General features: G+C 45.5%; 1 protein-coding gene and 1 non-coding gene across 2 annotated transcripts in view; both read left to right on the forward strand.

Annotated features, from left to right (window-relative positions):
• The window catches only part of ppp1r8a (protein phosphatase 1, regulatory subunit 8a), a 28,203-nt gene continuing 12,733 nt past the window's right edge, over positions 1 to 15,470 (forward strand). Inside the window, exons 1-2 of the mRNA XM_041213433.1 lie at positions 1 to 115; positions 13,652 to 13,712. Coding sequence (XP_041069367.1) covers positions 72 to 115; positions 13,652 to 13,712 — 105 coding nt within the window. The 5' untranslated portion in view covers positions 1 to 71. The remainder of the gene's footprint in view (positions 116 to 13,651; positions 13,713 to 15,470) is intronic.
• Positions 14,455 to 14,613, forward strand: LOC121292048. The gene has a single exon (XR_005946172.1).

Consider the following 15,470-nt stretch of genomic DNA (forward strand, 5'->3'; position numbering starts at 1 on the left):
AGCCCGACCGGGCCCCGCCCACTGCCTCAGTTACCCAGAATCCGAAGCGGTCGCCTTTCGATGTGATTCAAATGCAGGCGATTCAGCTGAAACCGGTGTTCGACTGTCCGACATGGTGAGTCCGCACCACCGCCACACTCTGTACACAGCTCGGCGACAGCAAAGGCGATTTGCGCTCCTCGATTGCAGGCCATCGAGCCTCCTGGCGCTGCGCTGTGTGGCGAGAGGCTGCAGCCTGTCCCGCTAGGCCGCGGTGTGGCTGCCCCGCAGTGGCGCCCCCTCCCCCATATCAACCCATCCTCCCCCTCATCCCCCTCCCCCCCCAAATCAACCCAAATCTCCCTCCTCCCCCAAATCAACCCATCCTCCCCCCCTCCCCCAAATCAACCCATCCTCCCCCTCCCCCCCAAATCAACCCAAATCTCCCTCCTCCCCCAAATCAACCCATCCTCCCCCCCCTCCCCCAAATCAACCCATCCTCCCCCCCCTCCCCCAAATCAACCCATCCTCCCCCTCCCCCCCAAATCAACCCAAATCTCCCTCCTCCCCCAAATCAACCCATCCTCCCCCCCCCTCCCCCAAATCAACCCATCCTCCCCCCCTCCCCCAAATCAACCCATCCTCCCCCTCCTCCCCCCAAATCAACCCATCCTCCCCCGCGTCCCCCAAATCAACCCATCCTCCCCCCCCCGTCCCCCAAATCAACCCATCCTCCCCCCTTCCCCAAATCAACCCATCCTCCCCCCCTCCCCCAAATCAACCCATCCTCCCCCCCTCCCCCAAATCAACCCAAATCTCCCTCCTCCCCCAAATCAACCCATCCTCCCCCTCCCCCCCAATCAACCCATCCTCCCCCTCCCCCCCAATCAACCCATCCTCCCCCCTCCCAAATCAACCCATCCTCCCCCCCCAAATCAACCCATCCTCCCCCCCCCAAATCAACCCATCCTCCCCCCCCAAATCAACCCATCCTCCCCCCCCAAATCAACCCATCCTCCCCCCCCAAATCAACCCATCCTCCCCCCCCAAATCAACCCATCCTCCCCCCCCAAATCAACCCATCCTCCCCCCCCAAATCAACCCATCCTCCCCCCCCAAATCAACCCATCCTCCCCCCCCAAATCAACCTATCCTCCCCCCCCAAATCAACCCATCCTCCCCCCCAAATCAACCCATCCTCCCCCCCCAAATCAACCCATCCTCCCCCCTCCCCCAAATCAACCCATCCTCCCCCCCTCCCCCAAATCAACCCATCCTCCTCCCCCCCCCCCAAATCAAGCCGTCCTCCCCCCCCTCCCAAATCAAGCCGTCCTCCCCCCCCCCCAAATCAAGCCGTCCTCCCCCCCCCCCCCAAATCAAGCCGTCCTCCCCCCCCCAAATCAAGCCGTCCTCCCCCCCCCAAATCAAGCCGTCCTCCCCCCCCCAAATCAAGCCGTCCTCCCCCCCCCAAATCAAGCCGTCCTCCCCCCCCCAAATCAAGCCGTCCTCCCCCCCCAAATCAAGCCGTCCTCCCCCCCCCCAAATCAAGCCGTCCTCCCCCCCCCCCAAATCAAGCCATCCTCCCCCCCCCAAATCAAGCCATCCTCCCCCCCAAATCAACCCGTCCTTCCCCCCCCCCAAAAATAACCCGTCCTCCCCCCCCCCCAAAATCAACCCGTCCTCCCCCCAAATCTCACCCCAAAATCAACCCATCCCCCCTAATTCAACCCTTCACCCCCCAAATCCCCCCATCCCCTCTCCAATATCTCCCCCCAAATCTCCCACTCCACCACCCCTCCTTCCACCCACCCCCAGCCCAAACAGGAGGCCGGCCCTATTACCCCACACTGCCACCACTGGCCTGATATCTCTCCCACTTCCCCCGCCACCAGCCCGATATCTCCATAACCCCATTCCCTTTGCCCCCAGACTGTTTTCACCCACCATACCTCTGGCCCGATATCCTCCAAAACTTTCCCCTGCTCCTGTTGTCTGGCGTTCACCCTTCCTCTCCCCTTTCCCCTCCCTGAGAGTAGGCTTCAGAGAGGTGGAGCAGGCGCTTGGAAGTATTTGTAGTAAAATTGGAGGGTTTTATTATTTTCCAAAATGGGGCAATGATGTCTAAGCAGATGATGATAAAGGGCACACCCACTGTAACATTTCTGCATCAAGCATGTCACACGTTTGAATCAGAATGCATGTGTGTCAGAATTAATGGGATTTGATAGATCTGAATTTTGTCCTACCAAAGGCCCTGTACAAACGTAAATTTTTGTCATGTAATCCCATCTTGCAATGGTAGCTTGCTGAATTGGATTAAGATTGCCAGATTTAAGAGATGCACTTTTTTGGGGTATACTCTTATCTCTCAATACTATGGATGTGCCTTGATGTACTATTACAGTGGAATCATTTAAACTTCATTCGGAAAGAGAAACAAAGATGCTGAGACTGGGTGGTGCTGGGGGTTATTATTTTTACGCTATTTGGTACCCTACCACTCTCCTCCCTTTTACTTTATGTTTGAGTGTTGGTCATGTTAGACCCTGCTATGTATTGCAGACACCTGATCGTTTAATGGAATGCAAACATGGGGTTGGCTGGAGATTTTCAGAGCTGTGCTAGCAATCCTGTGATTTTCTGGGAGCAAAAGACTTCAGGCTGTGAATTTACCGGCTATTTTGCACACTTTAACGTGGCTGACCTCACTGCCTTCCTCTAACACCTCTTCTCTGTTGTGCAGCTCGGATGTCCTGCCCTTGCTTGGTTACATGTTTAGCAATCCAATTGTAGCCAGAGCATCTATAGAAATGTTTTTTCTTGCCCCCATGCCTTTGCCTATAAAACTTCCTGAAGAAACTATCCTTGGTCCCCTCTTCCTCGTCTGCATAGTGCCCTTTGACAATGTCATCCAAAAACATGGGGTCAGGCTTCCACATTAATGTGGAGGACACACATCGAAGCCCCTTTCAAACCCTGCACTGCTTATGTATTGACATCCAGTCCTAGATGGACTGCAATTTTCTCGTCAAATATTGAGCAGATTGAAGTCATTTGCCTACAGACTCTGTACTGCAGCCACTGACTATCCCCACTCTGCAGCATTGTCCTGGGTGGAACCTAGGCAGCCTATTCAACCCCTTTTCCTTTCCATCACAAAGGCTGGTGACTTCCGCTTCCTTAACATCACCTGTCTCCTTCCTGCATCAGCTCTTAGAACCATAGAAAAGTTACAGTGCAGAAAGAGGCCAATCAGCCCATTGGGTCTGGTCAAAAAGAGAAAATAGAAACTAGCCGCTCATTTTATTCCCACTTTCCAGCACTTGGTCCGTAGCCTTGCAGGTTACAGCACTTCAGATGCATATCCAGGCACCTTTTAAATGAGTTGAGCATTTTAGCCTCAACTACCAATTTAGACAGTGAATTTTAGATGCCCACAACCCTCTGGGTGAAAAAGATTTTCCTCTCGTCCCCTCTAATCCATCTGTCAATCACCTTAAATGTATTCCCCTGGTAAATGACCCTTCAGCGAGGGGAAAAAGTCTTTCCTGTCTACCCTATCTAGGCCCCTCATAATTTTGTACACCTCAATTAGGTTACCCCTTAGTCTTGTCTGTTCTAAGGAAAACAACCCTAGCCTATCCAGTCTCTCCTCATAGCTGAAATTTTCAACCCCTGCAACATTCTTGTCAATCTCTTCTGCGCTCTCTCCAGAGCAATTATGTCCTTCAGACCTGAACTGTACACAAAATTCCAGCTGTGGATAACCATTTTATACAGTTCCATCGTTAGATCCCTGCTTTTGTGTTCAATACATCAACCAGTAAAGGAAAGCATTCTTGACCACCTTGTCCACCTGTCCTGCCACCTTCAAGGACTTGTGGATATGCACTCCAAGGTCTCTCAGTTCCTCAACCCCTCTCAATAACTTCTCGTTTATTGAATATTCCCTTGCTTTGTTTGCACTCCCCAAATGCATTTCCCCGCGCTTTTTCAGATTGAATCCCATTTGCCACTTTTTTGCCCACTCAACCAAATCATTGATATCAATCCGGAGCCAGCAGCTAGCCTCAGTCAAAAAGAAGGACTCGATATGAAGAATGAACTACCCATGGTTAACAAAGGTGGTCAAGGAGAGTATCCAATCGAAAACTAAGGCATACAAAGTGGCGAAGATTAGTGCTAGGCCAGAGGATTGGGAATTTTTTAGGAAGCAGCAATGGATGACTGAAAAGTTCATAAAGAGGAAGAAAATTGATTATGAAAGTAAATTGGCAAGAAATATAACAGACGGCAAGAGCTTCGAGTATATAAAAAGAAAGAGAGGAGCTAAAGTGAGCATGGGACCCTTGGAGGATGTGACTGGATAATTGATAACGGGGAACAAGGAAATGGTAGGTAACTTAAACCAATATTTTACATCGGTCTTCACAATGAAGGACACTATAACCATCCCAAAGATACAAGACAAGCAAGGAGCTAATGGGAGGAAAGATTTTGTTAACAGTCTTTATCACGAGGGACAAAGTATTTGACAAAACTAATGGGACTAAAAGCAGACAAGACCTGATGGCCTGTGTCCAAGAGTTTTAAAGGAAGTGACTGCAGAGATAGCGGAGGCATTTGTCGAAATATTCCAGAACTCACTGGATTCTGGGAGGCCCCCAGCAGGTTGGAAAACTGCTAATGTGATGCCCCTGTTCAAGAAGGGAGGGAGACAAGAAGCAGGAAACCATAGGCCAGTCAGCCTAACATCTGACTTTGGGAAAACGCTAGAGTCCATTGTTAAAGAAGAAATAGGACATTTAGAAAAGCTTAATGCAATCAAACAGAATCAACATGGTTTTGTGAAAGGGAAATCATGTTTGACATTAAGATAAAAGCAAAAAAACTGCGGATGCTGGAAATCCAAAACAAAAATAAAAATACCTGGAAAAACTCAGCAGGTCTGGCAGCATCTGCAGAGAGGAACACAGTTAATGTTTCAAGTCCGTATGACTCTTCAACAGAACTAAGGAAAAATAGAAAAGAGGTGAAATATAAGCTGGTTTAAGGGTGGGACAAGTAGAGCTGGATAGAAGGCCAGTGGTAGGTGGAGATAGCCAAAGGATGTCATAGACAAAAGGACAAAGAGGTGTTGAAGGTGGTGATATTATCTAAGGAATGTGCTAATTAAGGGTAGAAAGCAGGGCAAGCAAGGTACAGATAGCACCAGTGGGGGTGGGGTGGGGTGAAGGGAAGGGATTGAAATAGGCTAAAAGGTAGAGATAAAACAATGGATGGAAATACATTTAAAAATAATGGAAATAGGTGGGAAAATAAAAATCTATATGAATTGTTGGAAAAAAAGGGGGGATCGGAAAGGGGGTGGGGATGGAGGAGAGAGTTCATGATCTAAAATTGTTGAATTCAATATTCAGTCCGGAAGGCTGTAAAGTGCCAAGTCGGAAGATGAGGTGCTGTTCCTCCAGTTTGCGTTGAGCTTCACTGGAACAATGCAGCAAACCAAGGACGGACCAGTGAAGCTCAACGCAAACTGGAGGAACAACACCTCATCTTCCGACTAGGCACTTTACAGCCTTCCGGACTGAATATTGAGTTCAACAATTTTAGATCATGAACTCTCTCTTCCATCCCCACCCACTTTCCGATTCCGCCCCCCCTTTTTTTTTCAATCATTTATATAGATTTGTCTTTTCCCACCTACTTCCATTATTTTTAAATGTATTTCCATCCATTGTTTTATCTCTACCTTTTAGACTATTTCAATCCCTTCCCTTCACCCCACCCCCACTGGTGCTATCTGTACCTTGTTTGTCCTGCTTTCTACCCTTAATCAGCTCATTCCTTAGATAATATGACCACCTTCAACACCTCTTTGTCCTTTTGTCTATGACATATTTTGGCCATCTCCACCTATCACTGGCCCTCTATCCAGCTCTACTTGTCCCACCCCCCTTAAACCAGTTTATATTTCACCTCTTTTCTATTTTTCCTTAGGTCTGTTGAAGAGTCATACGGACTCAAAACATTAACTGTGTTCCTCTCCACAGATGCTGCCAGACCTGCTGAGTTTTTCCAGGTATTTTTATTTTTATCATGTTTGACATTTTTGCTAGAGCTCTTTAAGGATATAACAAGCAAAGCTGATAAATGGGAACCGGTAGATATGCTGTATTTGGATTTCCAGAAGGCATATGATAAGGTGCCATGTAAAAACTTAATGCACATGATAGGAGCTCACACTATTGGGTTAATGTATTAGCATGGATTGAGGATTGGTTAACACACAGAAGTGAGAGAAGTCAGGATTAATGGGTCTTTTTCAGGTTGGAAAGACGTAACTAGTGGAGTGCCACGAGGATCAGTTATTTTACTATCTATATTAATGACTTGGAGGAGGGGGCAGAGTGTAATGTATCCAAATTTGCTGATGAAACAAAAGTAGGTGGAATAGCATGTTGTGATGAGGACATAAGGAATCTGCAAGGGGCTATAGATAGGTTGAGTGAGCGGGCAAAAACTTGACAGATGGAGTTTAATGTAGGAAAGTGTGAGATCATGTATTTTGGTAGGAAGAATCAAAAGGCAAACTATTATTTAAATGGAGAGATACTCCAAAAAAGTACAGCACAGAGGGATCTGGGTGTTCTTGTGCATGAAACACAAAAAGTTATCATGCAGGTGAAGCAAGTAATTAAGAAGACAAATGGAATTTTAGCCTGTATTGCTAGGGGGTTGGAGCTTAAAAATAAGGAAATCTTGTTACAGCTGTACAGGGTGTGGGTGAGGCCGCACCTGGAGTACTGTGTCCAGTTTTGGTCCCCGCATTTAAGAAAGGATATACTGACATTGGAGGCAATTCAAAAGAGATTCAATAGGCTGATTCTTGGGATGAGGGTGTTGATTTATCAAGAACGGCTAAACAGGTTAGGCTTTTATTCATTAGAGTTTAGAAGAATGAGGGGTGATTTTATTGAAACGTGCAAGATTCTGAGGAGGCTTGACAGGGTAGATGTTGAGAAGATGTTTCCACCAGTGGGGGAATATCGAACTAGGGGTCATAATTACAGAATAAGGGAACATTTAAAATTGAGATGCGAAGGAATTCCCTCTCTTAGAGGGTAATGAACATTTGGAATTCTCTACCCCAGAGAATTGTGTAGGCTAGATCACAAAGTATTTAAAGAGGAGGTAGATAGATTTTTGAAATATCGGGGAGTCGAGGGCAATGAGGAGCTGGCACGAAAGAGGATTGGAGGTCTGGGGCAGATCAGCCATGATCTTATTGAATGGCGGGGCTGGCTTGAGGGGCCAAATGGCCTACTCCTATTTCTTATGTTCTTCACTGTCAACTACATGGCCGTTTTTTGTGTCATCTGCACATTTCCCAATCATGACTTCCACATATAAGTCTAAATCATTAATATGTACAACAAACAGCAAAGGCCCCATCACTGATCCCTGCGGAACATCACTGGAAACCGTTTCCCATTCACAAAAAACATCCATTGGCCATTACCCTTTGCTGCCAACCCCTCATCAACTATTCCAAAGCTCCCCTGGCTGGCCTCCCATCTGTCTACCAGAAACCTCAGCTTGTCCGAAATTCTGCTTGTATTGTGTCGTCGTAATCTCTGCTGCATCAAATCCCATTAGCCCATCATGCCTGCCTTTCCTAACCTGCATCACCTCCTCATGCCCCTTTGTTGAGTAAGAGGGGGAAGTGTCTACCGTAAATAATCCTTTACTGGAATTTACTTCTACATAAAACAAAAGAAAATTGTTAACAATTATTAATGTCAACAAAACATTACCTTTACCCAACTCTGTAGCCAGAAGATTTACTTAATCAGCTGGTCCCAGTAGCTGGTAGGAAAATTCAAAATGGTGTTAAATGGCTCCTTATGTTGGTCATAATTGATCACTTCCCAGATCCCCTAATAAACCACCACCAACACGTTATCCTAGTATTGTGCTCAAAATGCTGTTTCCAGAAAGAGCTTAAGTTTCCATGGGTAGAATCTAAATTTGGCTTGCGGTGTATTTCTGTCCGTTCATGTTTACGTAGTATGAAATTTTCAAATGTCCACCATATCGTTCTGTAGAAATTCTAGTGACAACTGATCTTGTTAAGTAAATGCTAACGTGGAAACATATTTATGTATATTGTACCTGAGACAATCAGCATCTCTTGTAAAAGGTTGCCTGCTCACTGCATATTTTATTTATTTATTTTTTATTCATTCATGGGATGTGGGCTTCGCTGGCTGGGCCAGCATTTGTTGCCCATCCCTGGTTGCCCTTGAGAAGATGGTGGTGAGTTGCCTTCTTTAACTGCTGCATTCCATATGGTGTAGTGCTGTTAGGAAGGGAGTTCCAGGATTTTGACCCAGCGACACTGCAGCAATGCAGGATATATTTCTAAGTCAGGATGGTGAATGACTTGGAGGGGAACTTCCAGGTGGTGGTGTTCCCATTTATCTGCTGCCCTTGTCCTTCTAAATGGTAGTGGTCGTGGGTTAGGAAACTGCTGCCTTGGAGCCTTTGTGCATTCCTGCAGTGCATCTTGTAGATGGTACACACTACTGCTACTGTGTATCGGTGGTGGAAGGAGTGAATGTTTGTGGATGTGGTGCCAGTCAAGCAGGCTGCTTTGTACTGGACAGTGTCAAGCTTCTTGGGTGTTGTGGGAGCTGCACTCATCCAGGCAAGTGGGAAATATTCCATCACACTCCTGACTTGTGCCTTGTAGATGGTGGACAGGCTTTGGGGAGTCAGGATGTGAGTTACTCGTCGCAGGATTCCTAGTCTCTGACCCTCTCTTGTAACTACAGTATTTATGTGGCTAGTCCAGTTCAATTTCTGGTCAATGGTAACTCCCAGGGTGTTGATAATGTGGGATTCAGTGATGGTACTACCATTGAACATCAAGGGGCGATGGTTAGATTCTCTCTGGTTTGAGATGGCCATTGCCTGACACTTGTGTGGTGTGAATGTTACTTGTCAGCCCAAGTCTAGATATTGTCCAGGTCTTACTGCATTTGAACAAGGGCTGCTTCAGTATCTGAGGAGTTGAACATGGTGTAATTATCAGCAAAAATCCCCACTTCTGACCTTATGATGGAAGGAAGGTCATTGTTGAAGCAGCTGAAGATGGTTGGGCACAGGGCACTACCCTGAGGAACTCCTGCAGTGACGTCCTGGAGCTGAGATGACTGACCTCCAACAACCTCAACCATTTTCCTTTGTGCTAGGTATGACCCCCAACCAGTGGAGAGTTTTCCTCCTGATTCCTATTGACTCAAGTTTTGCTAGGGCTGCTTGATACCACACTCAGTCAAATGTGGCCTTCGTGTCAAGGGCAGTCACTCTCTCCTCACCTCGGGAGTTCAACTCTTTTGTCCACGCTTGAACCAAGGCTGTGATGAGGTCAGGAGCTGAGTGGTCCTGGCAGAACCCAAACTGGGCAGCAGTGAGCAGGTTATTGCTAAGCAAGTGCTGCTTGATAGCACTGTTGATGACCCCTTCCGATACACTGTTGATGACCCCTTCCATTACTTTACTGATGATGGAGAGTAGACTGATGGGGCGGTAATTGGCTGGGTTGGATTTGTCCTGCTTTTTGTGTACAGGACATACCTGGGCAATTTTCCACATAGCCGGATAGATGCCTGTGTTGTAGCTGTACTGGAACAGCTTGGCTAGGGGTGCAGCAAGTTTTGGAGCACAAGTCTTCAGTACAATTGCTGGAATATTGTCAGGGCCCATAGCCTTTGCAGTATCCAGTGCCTTCAGCCGTTTCTTGATATCACATGGAGTAAATCGAATTGGCTGAAGACAGGCATCTGTGATACTGGGGACCTCTGGAGGAGGCCAAGGTGGATCAACCACTTGGTATTTCTGGCTGAAGATTGTAGCAAATGCTTCAGCCTTATCTTCTGCACTGATGGGCTGGGCTCCTCCATCATTCAGGATGGGGATATTTGTGGAGCCGCTGTCTCCAGTGAATTGTTTAATTGTTCACCACCATTCACGACTGGATGTGGCAGGACTGCAGAGCTTAGATCTGATCCTTTGGTTGTGGGATCGCTTAGATCTGTTTATCACATGCTCCTTATGCTGTCTGGCATGCAAGTAGTCCTGTGTTATAGCTTCACCAGGTTGACACCTCATTTTTGGGTATGCCTGGTGGTGCCCCTGACATGCCCTTCTGCACTCTTCATTGAACCAGGGTTGGTCCCCTGGCTTGATGGTAGTGGTAGAGTGAGGGATATGCTGGGCCATGAAGTTACAGATTGTGTTTGAGTATAATTCTGCTGCTGTTGATGGCCCACAGTGCCCCATGGATGCCTAGTCTTGTTGCTAGATCTATTCAAAATCTATCCTGTTTAGCATGGTGGTAGTGCCACATAACACAATGGAAGGTATCCTCAATGTGAAGGCAGGTCTTCATCTCCACAAGGACTGTGCGATGGTCACTCCTACCGACACTGTCATGGACAGATGCATCTACAACAGGCAGGTTGGTGAGGATGAGGTCAGCACGTTTTTCCCTCTTGTTGGTTCCCTCAACACCTGCCGCAGACCCAGTCTAGCAGCTATGTCATTTAGGACTTAGCCAGTTCGGTCAGTAGTGGTGCTACCAAGCCAATCTTGGTGATGAACATTGAAGTCCCTCACCCAGAGTGCATTCTGCTTTCTTTCCACCCTTTGTGCTTCCTCCAAGTGGTGTTCAACATGGAGGAGCGCTGACTCATTAGCTGAGGGAGGGCGGTACGTGGTAATCAGCAGGAGGTTAACTTGCCCATGTTTCACCTGATGCCCATGAGACTTAATGGTGTCAGGAGTCAATGTTGAGGACTCCCCGGGCAACTCTCTCCCAACTGTATACCACTGTGCCTCCACCCCTGCTGGGTCTGTCCTACCAGTGGGGAGGACCAAACCCAGGGATGGCGATGGTGATGCTTGGGACATTATCTGTAAGAGACGATTCCGTGAGGATGACTATGTCAGGCTGTTACTTGACTAGTTTGTGAGACAGCTCTCCCAAATTTGGCACTAGCCATTAGATGTTAGTAAGGAGGACTTTGCAGGGTTGACAGGACTGAGTTTGCTGTAGTTGTTTCCGGTGCCTAGGCCAATGCCAGGTGGTCTGTCTGATTTAATTCCCTTTTTTGTGACTTTGTAGCGGTTTGATACAACTGAGTGGTATTTCAGAGTCAACCACGTTGCTGTGGGTCTGGAGTCACATGTAGTAGGCCAGACCAGGTAAGATTTCCTTCCCTAAAGGATATTAGTGAACCAGATGAGTTTTTGCAACAATTGACAATGGTCATAAATTCCAGATTTTTTTCTATTGAATTCAAATTCTACTATCTGCTGTGGCGGGATTCAAACCCAGCTCCCCAGAGCATTTCCTTGGTCTCTGGGTTACTAGTCCAGCGACAATCCCACTATACCATTGCCTCCCCTTGCAAGGCTGTCATTTTGTAGTTATGTGTTTCTTGTAGTCCATGATTTCATTGTCAGTTTCAATCAACACAAAGTCCTTTTTAGACAAAAAATATTGGCAAGTTTTTAACAGAATTTCTTGGGGATTGAAACAACCATAACTAGCATTGAATGAATGTAGACACCAGCGACCGTACTTGGGGTTGCTTGAGTATAGAAACATAGAAAATAGGAACAGGAGTAGGCCATTCGGTCCTTCGAGCCTGCTCCGCCATTCATTATGATCATGGCTAATCATCCAACTCAATAGCCTGCTCCCGCTTTCTTCCCATATTCTTTGATCCCTTTCGCCCCAAGAGCTATATCTAACCCATTCTTGAAAACATACAATGTTTTGCCCTCAACTACTTTCTGTGGTAGCATTTCCACAGGCTCACCACTCTCTGGGTGAAGAAATTTCTCCTAATCCCAGTCCTCAATGGTCTACCCCTTATCCTCAGACTGTGTGCCCTGGTTCTGGGCTCCCCCACCATCGGGAACATCCTTTCTGCATCTACCCTGTCTAGTCCTGTTAGAATTTTATAGATTTCTATGAGATCCCCCCCTCATTCTTCTGAACTCCAGCGATTATAATCCTAACTGACTCAATCTCTCCTCATATGTGAGTCCCACCATCCCAGGAATCAGCCTGGTAAATTTTTGCTGCACTTCCCCAATAGCTAGAACATCCTTCCTCAGATAAGGAGACCAAAACTGCACACAATATTCTAGGCGTGGCCTCACCAAGGCCCTGTATAATTGCAGCAAGACATCCCTGTTCCTTACTCGAATCCTCTCGCTATGAAGGCCAACATATCATTTGCCTTCTTTACCGCCTGCTGCACCTGCATGCTTTCCTTCAGCGACTGGTGTACGTGGACACGCAGGTCTCGTTGCACATTCCCCTCTCTCAATTTAGAGCCATTCAGATAATAATCTGCCTTCCTGTTTTTGTTACCAAAGTGGATAACCTTGCATTTATCCACATTATACTGCATCTGCCATGCATTTGCCCACTCACTCAGCTTGTCCAAATCACACTGAAGCATCTCTGCATCCTCCTCACAGCTCACCCTCCCACCCAGCTTTGTGCCATCTGCAAATTTGGAGATATTACATTTAATTCCCTCATCTAAATCATTAATATATATTGTGAATAACTGGGGTCCCAGCACCGATCCCTGCGGTACCCCACCAGTCACTGCCTGCCATTCGGAAAAAGACTGGCTTATTCCTACTCTTTGTTTTCTGTCTGCCAATCAGTTTTCTATCCACTATACACTAACCCCAATCCCATGCACTTTAATTATAGTTTAAGTTATAGTCCCCTTATAGTTTAAGGGGACGCTTGACACAATGTAAGTTTTCTCAAAAGACATTTATGCCTTGTCTGCTACATTGTGAAATCCATCATCGATTGCATCTGCAATATTTTTTTTTAAGTAGTTCCATGGTGGGGATGAGAATTATTGCTGGCTGCAGCATGAAATTGCTGCTCTGGTGGATCCATTTTAGCTTAGACTCGTACCTGAACTAAAAATATCCTATTACTGCAAGGAATCTAAATCATGGCATTGTCAAGAAAGGTGAAGAGTTAACAGCTTTCAAAGTCAGTTCCTAGGACGTGCTGTACGTCTGGAGGTGCTGCATCTCAGGTGAGAAGTTAAACCGTAGACCATCTGCGGGGTAGATGTTTAAAAAAATCCCATGGCACTTTTCAAAGAAAAGCAGAGGGGTTTTTCTGGTGTCCTGGCCAACATTTATCGCTGAAGCAACACCTTAAAAAAAAAACAGCATCTGGTTGGTTGTTTCATCACTGTTTATTGAAGCTTGCTGTACACAAATTGGCCTCAGCAATTTCTGCATTGCAACTGTGACCAAGTTCAAAAAAACCTCATTGGTCATTAAGTGCTTTAAGATAACCTGAGGATATTGTACATGTAATACACAATTCTTTTGCTTATTCAGATCTTGCACATCATAGATTCCTTTCAGTTCTTTGTAAAGATCCCCTCCGAGTGGCTCAAGTTATTTTGTTGCCTCTGGTATAAAAGATTTGGTCGCACTCATGATAATTTGATTTTGTACTTGAAGACTTTAAATATACCAAGGTTTCAGCCAAAACATGTTGTAGATGTTAATATGCAGTTATATACTAACAAGCTTTTCCTAATTTCAGGGCAGGGAAACCTCCACCAGGACTTCATTTGGATGTTGTGAAAGGAGACAAGCTAGTAGAGGTAAACATTTGTGTTCTGTTTCCCTTTGGGGAAAGAAATGTGGAAATTGGCATTTTATGCTTCTTAATTGTTGCGCAAGAATAGCAGAGCAATTGTATTGATAATTGAGCCTGGCAAACACTTGCGGGGGCACAAATCAGATGCATTCATAAACAGGGTTACTGTTCAAAGCATTGTCTAAGTTCGAAGTGTAAATTGTGAAGCTGAAGGTTTTATTCTGGAACATCCCAAAAACAAGTGGTTAATCTGGGCAATTGAATATCTGAAGAGGTGATCTACTTTTCAGCCACTTAAACGTAAAACAGTCTAAATAATGCACTGGAAATTCTCTTCCTCATGTTTAAATCCTTTCATGAGCTTCCCCCTGCCCCTTTGTCTCTCCCCTCTTATACTACCCCCACCTGCCACATTAGCATGTGCATGTTCTGGAATTCTCTTGCTAAAGCCCTCTCTCTCTTCATCTCCCTCCTGGCTTCTAAGACTCCTTAAAACCTACCTGCTTGGTTAAGCCTTTGGCCAGTCAAGCTGATATCTCTATTTTGTTTTGGCATCCATTTTTTGATTGCACCTCAGTGAAACATTTTTGGATATTTCTCAAAAGATGCCATATAAATGAAAGTTATTTGGAACATAAGACTTTTTATAAACAGATTGCTCAGTTCAACCAGCCAGTTTTTACATTTTGTGCTTTGCTGAGTAACTACAACGCATGGCATTTTGTATTAAAGATGATAGAGGAGGGGTGCACCAGATACTAACCTGGCTGTCAATGTCGCAGTTCTGTTATAGATCTGAGACAATCTGTGATCGTTGGGTCCAAGTGGTGCTATATCAAAAAAAGCCTTGAGCATATTAGCTTAGTGTGCAGAGAAACACTGAGTTATAACTCAGAGGTACAGCACTCCTGTACTGTTAGAAATCTCTAGTTCATATTATTTGTTAGAATCAATGGCCCAGAATTTGCTGGAGTGAGGCAGTTCATGGCATGCTCTGAGTTGTATTTTCTTCCATCATTCAGCTCAAATTTTTTTTGTTGGAAGTGCAAATTTGTTATTGGTCAGTGAGACACCTGGAACCTTGGTGAATCAGTGGAACAGTAATCTTTATCTCGTTAACCAATAAAATTTAAGGGTAGAGAAAGAAACAGAGTGAACAACAGTGAAGAATGTATGGAGAGTTAAAAGTCAAACAAAGGGAGGAAAAGAAAGATGAGATTAAGATTGGGAAGAGAAAAGACAAAGGAAAAAGTAAGAAAAAATGAAAACATTTGAAGTTTTAAAAAAAACTCTTGGATCAATTTTACTGCCGGCAGGAGTGAGACTCCACAATTTGTTGTTTCCTTTTGGGTCCCCAAGATTGAATTACATTGCAGTAACATAAATCTTGTCATGAACCATGCTTGCACCATCAAATAGCAGCCTTAACTTTCTGCAGTGAGTTTCATTCATATTTAAGATTCAAAGCCATCCATGTCTTGACTCTGATGAGGTGATTGTTGATGAGGTCCCATTGCTGCAAAGCTAATGACAGAGCAGCACAAGCTATCTGCCAATTTGTGGCAGTTCGCAACTCACGACATATCTCTTCCTCACCCATAGTTGCCGAGTTTTTAACATGCTAATGTGCTAATGTTAAAGCAGATTGCATTAAACACTCAGTTATTTTCTCAAAATTCTGTGCCAATATTATCCGAAATGGCCAAAAAGTCAATAAATTTGTATTAGAAAATACCTTACAAGGCTTAAGAAGTGTTGTTAA

This window comes from Carcharodon carcharias, chromosome 19 (assembly GCF_017639515.1).
Source record: "Carcharodon carcharias isolate sCarCar2 chromosome 19, sCarCar2.pri, whole genome shotgun sequence".
Taxonomy (NCBI): Eukaryota; Metazoa; Chordata; class Chondrichthyes; order Lamniformes; family Lamnidae; genus Carcharodon; species Carcharodon carcharias.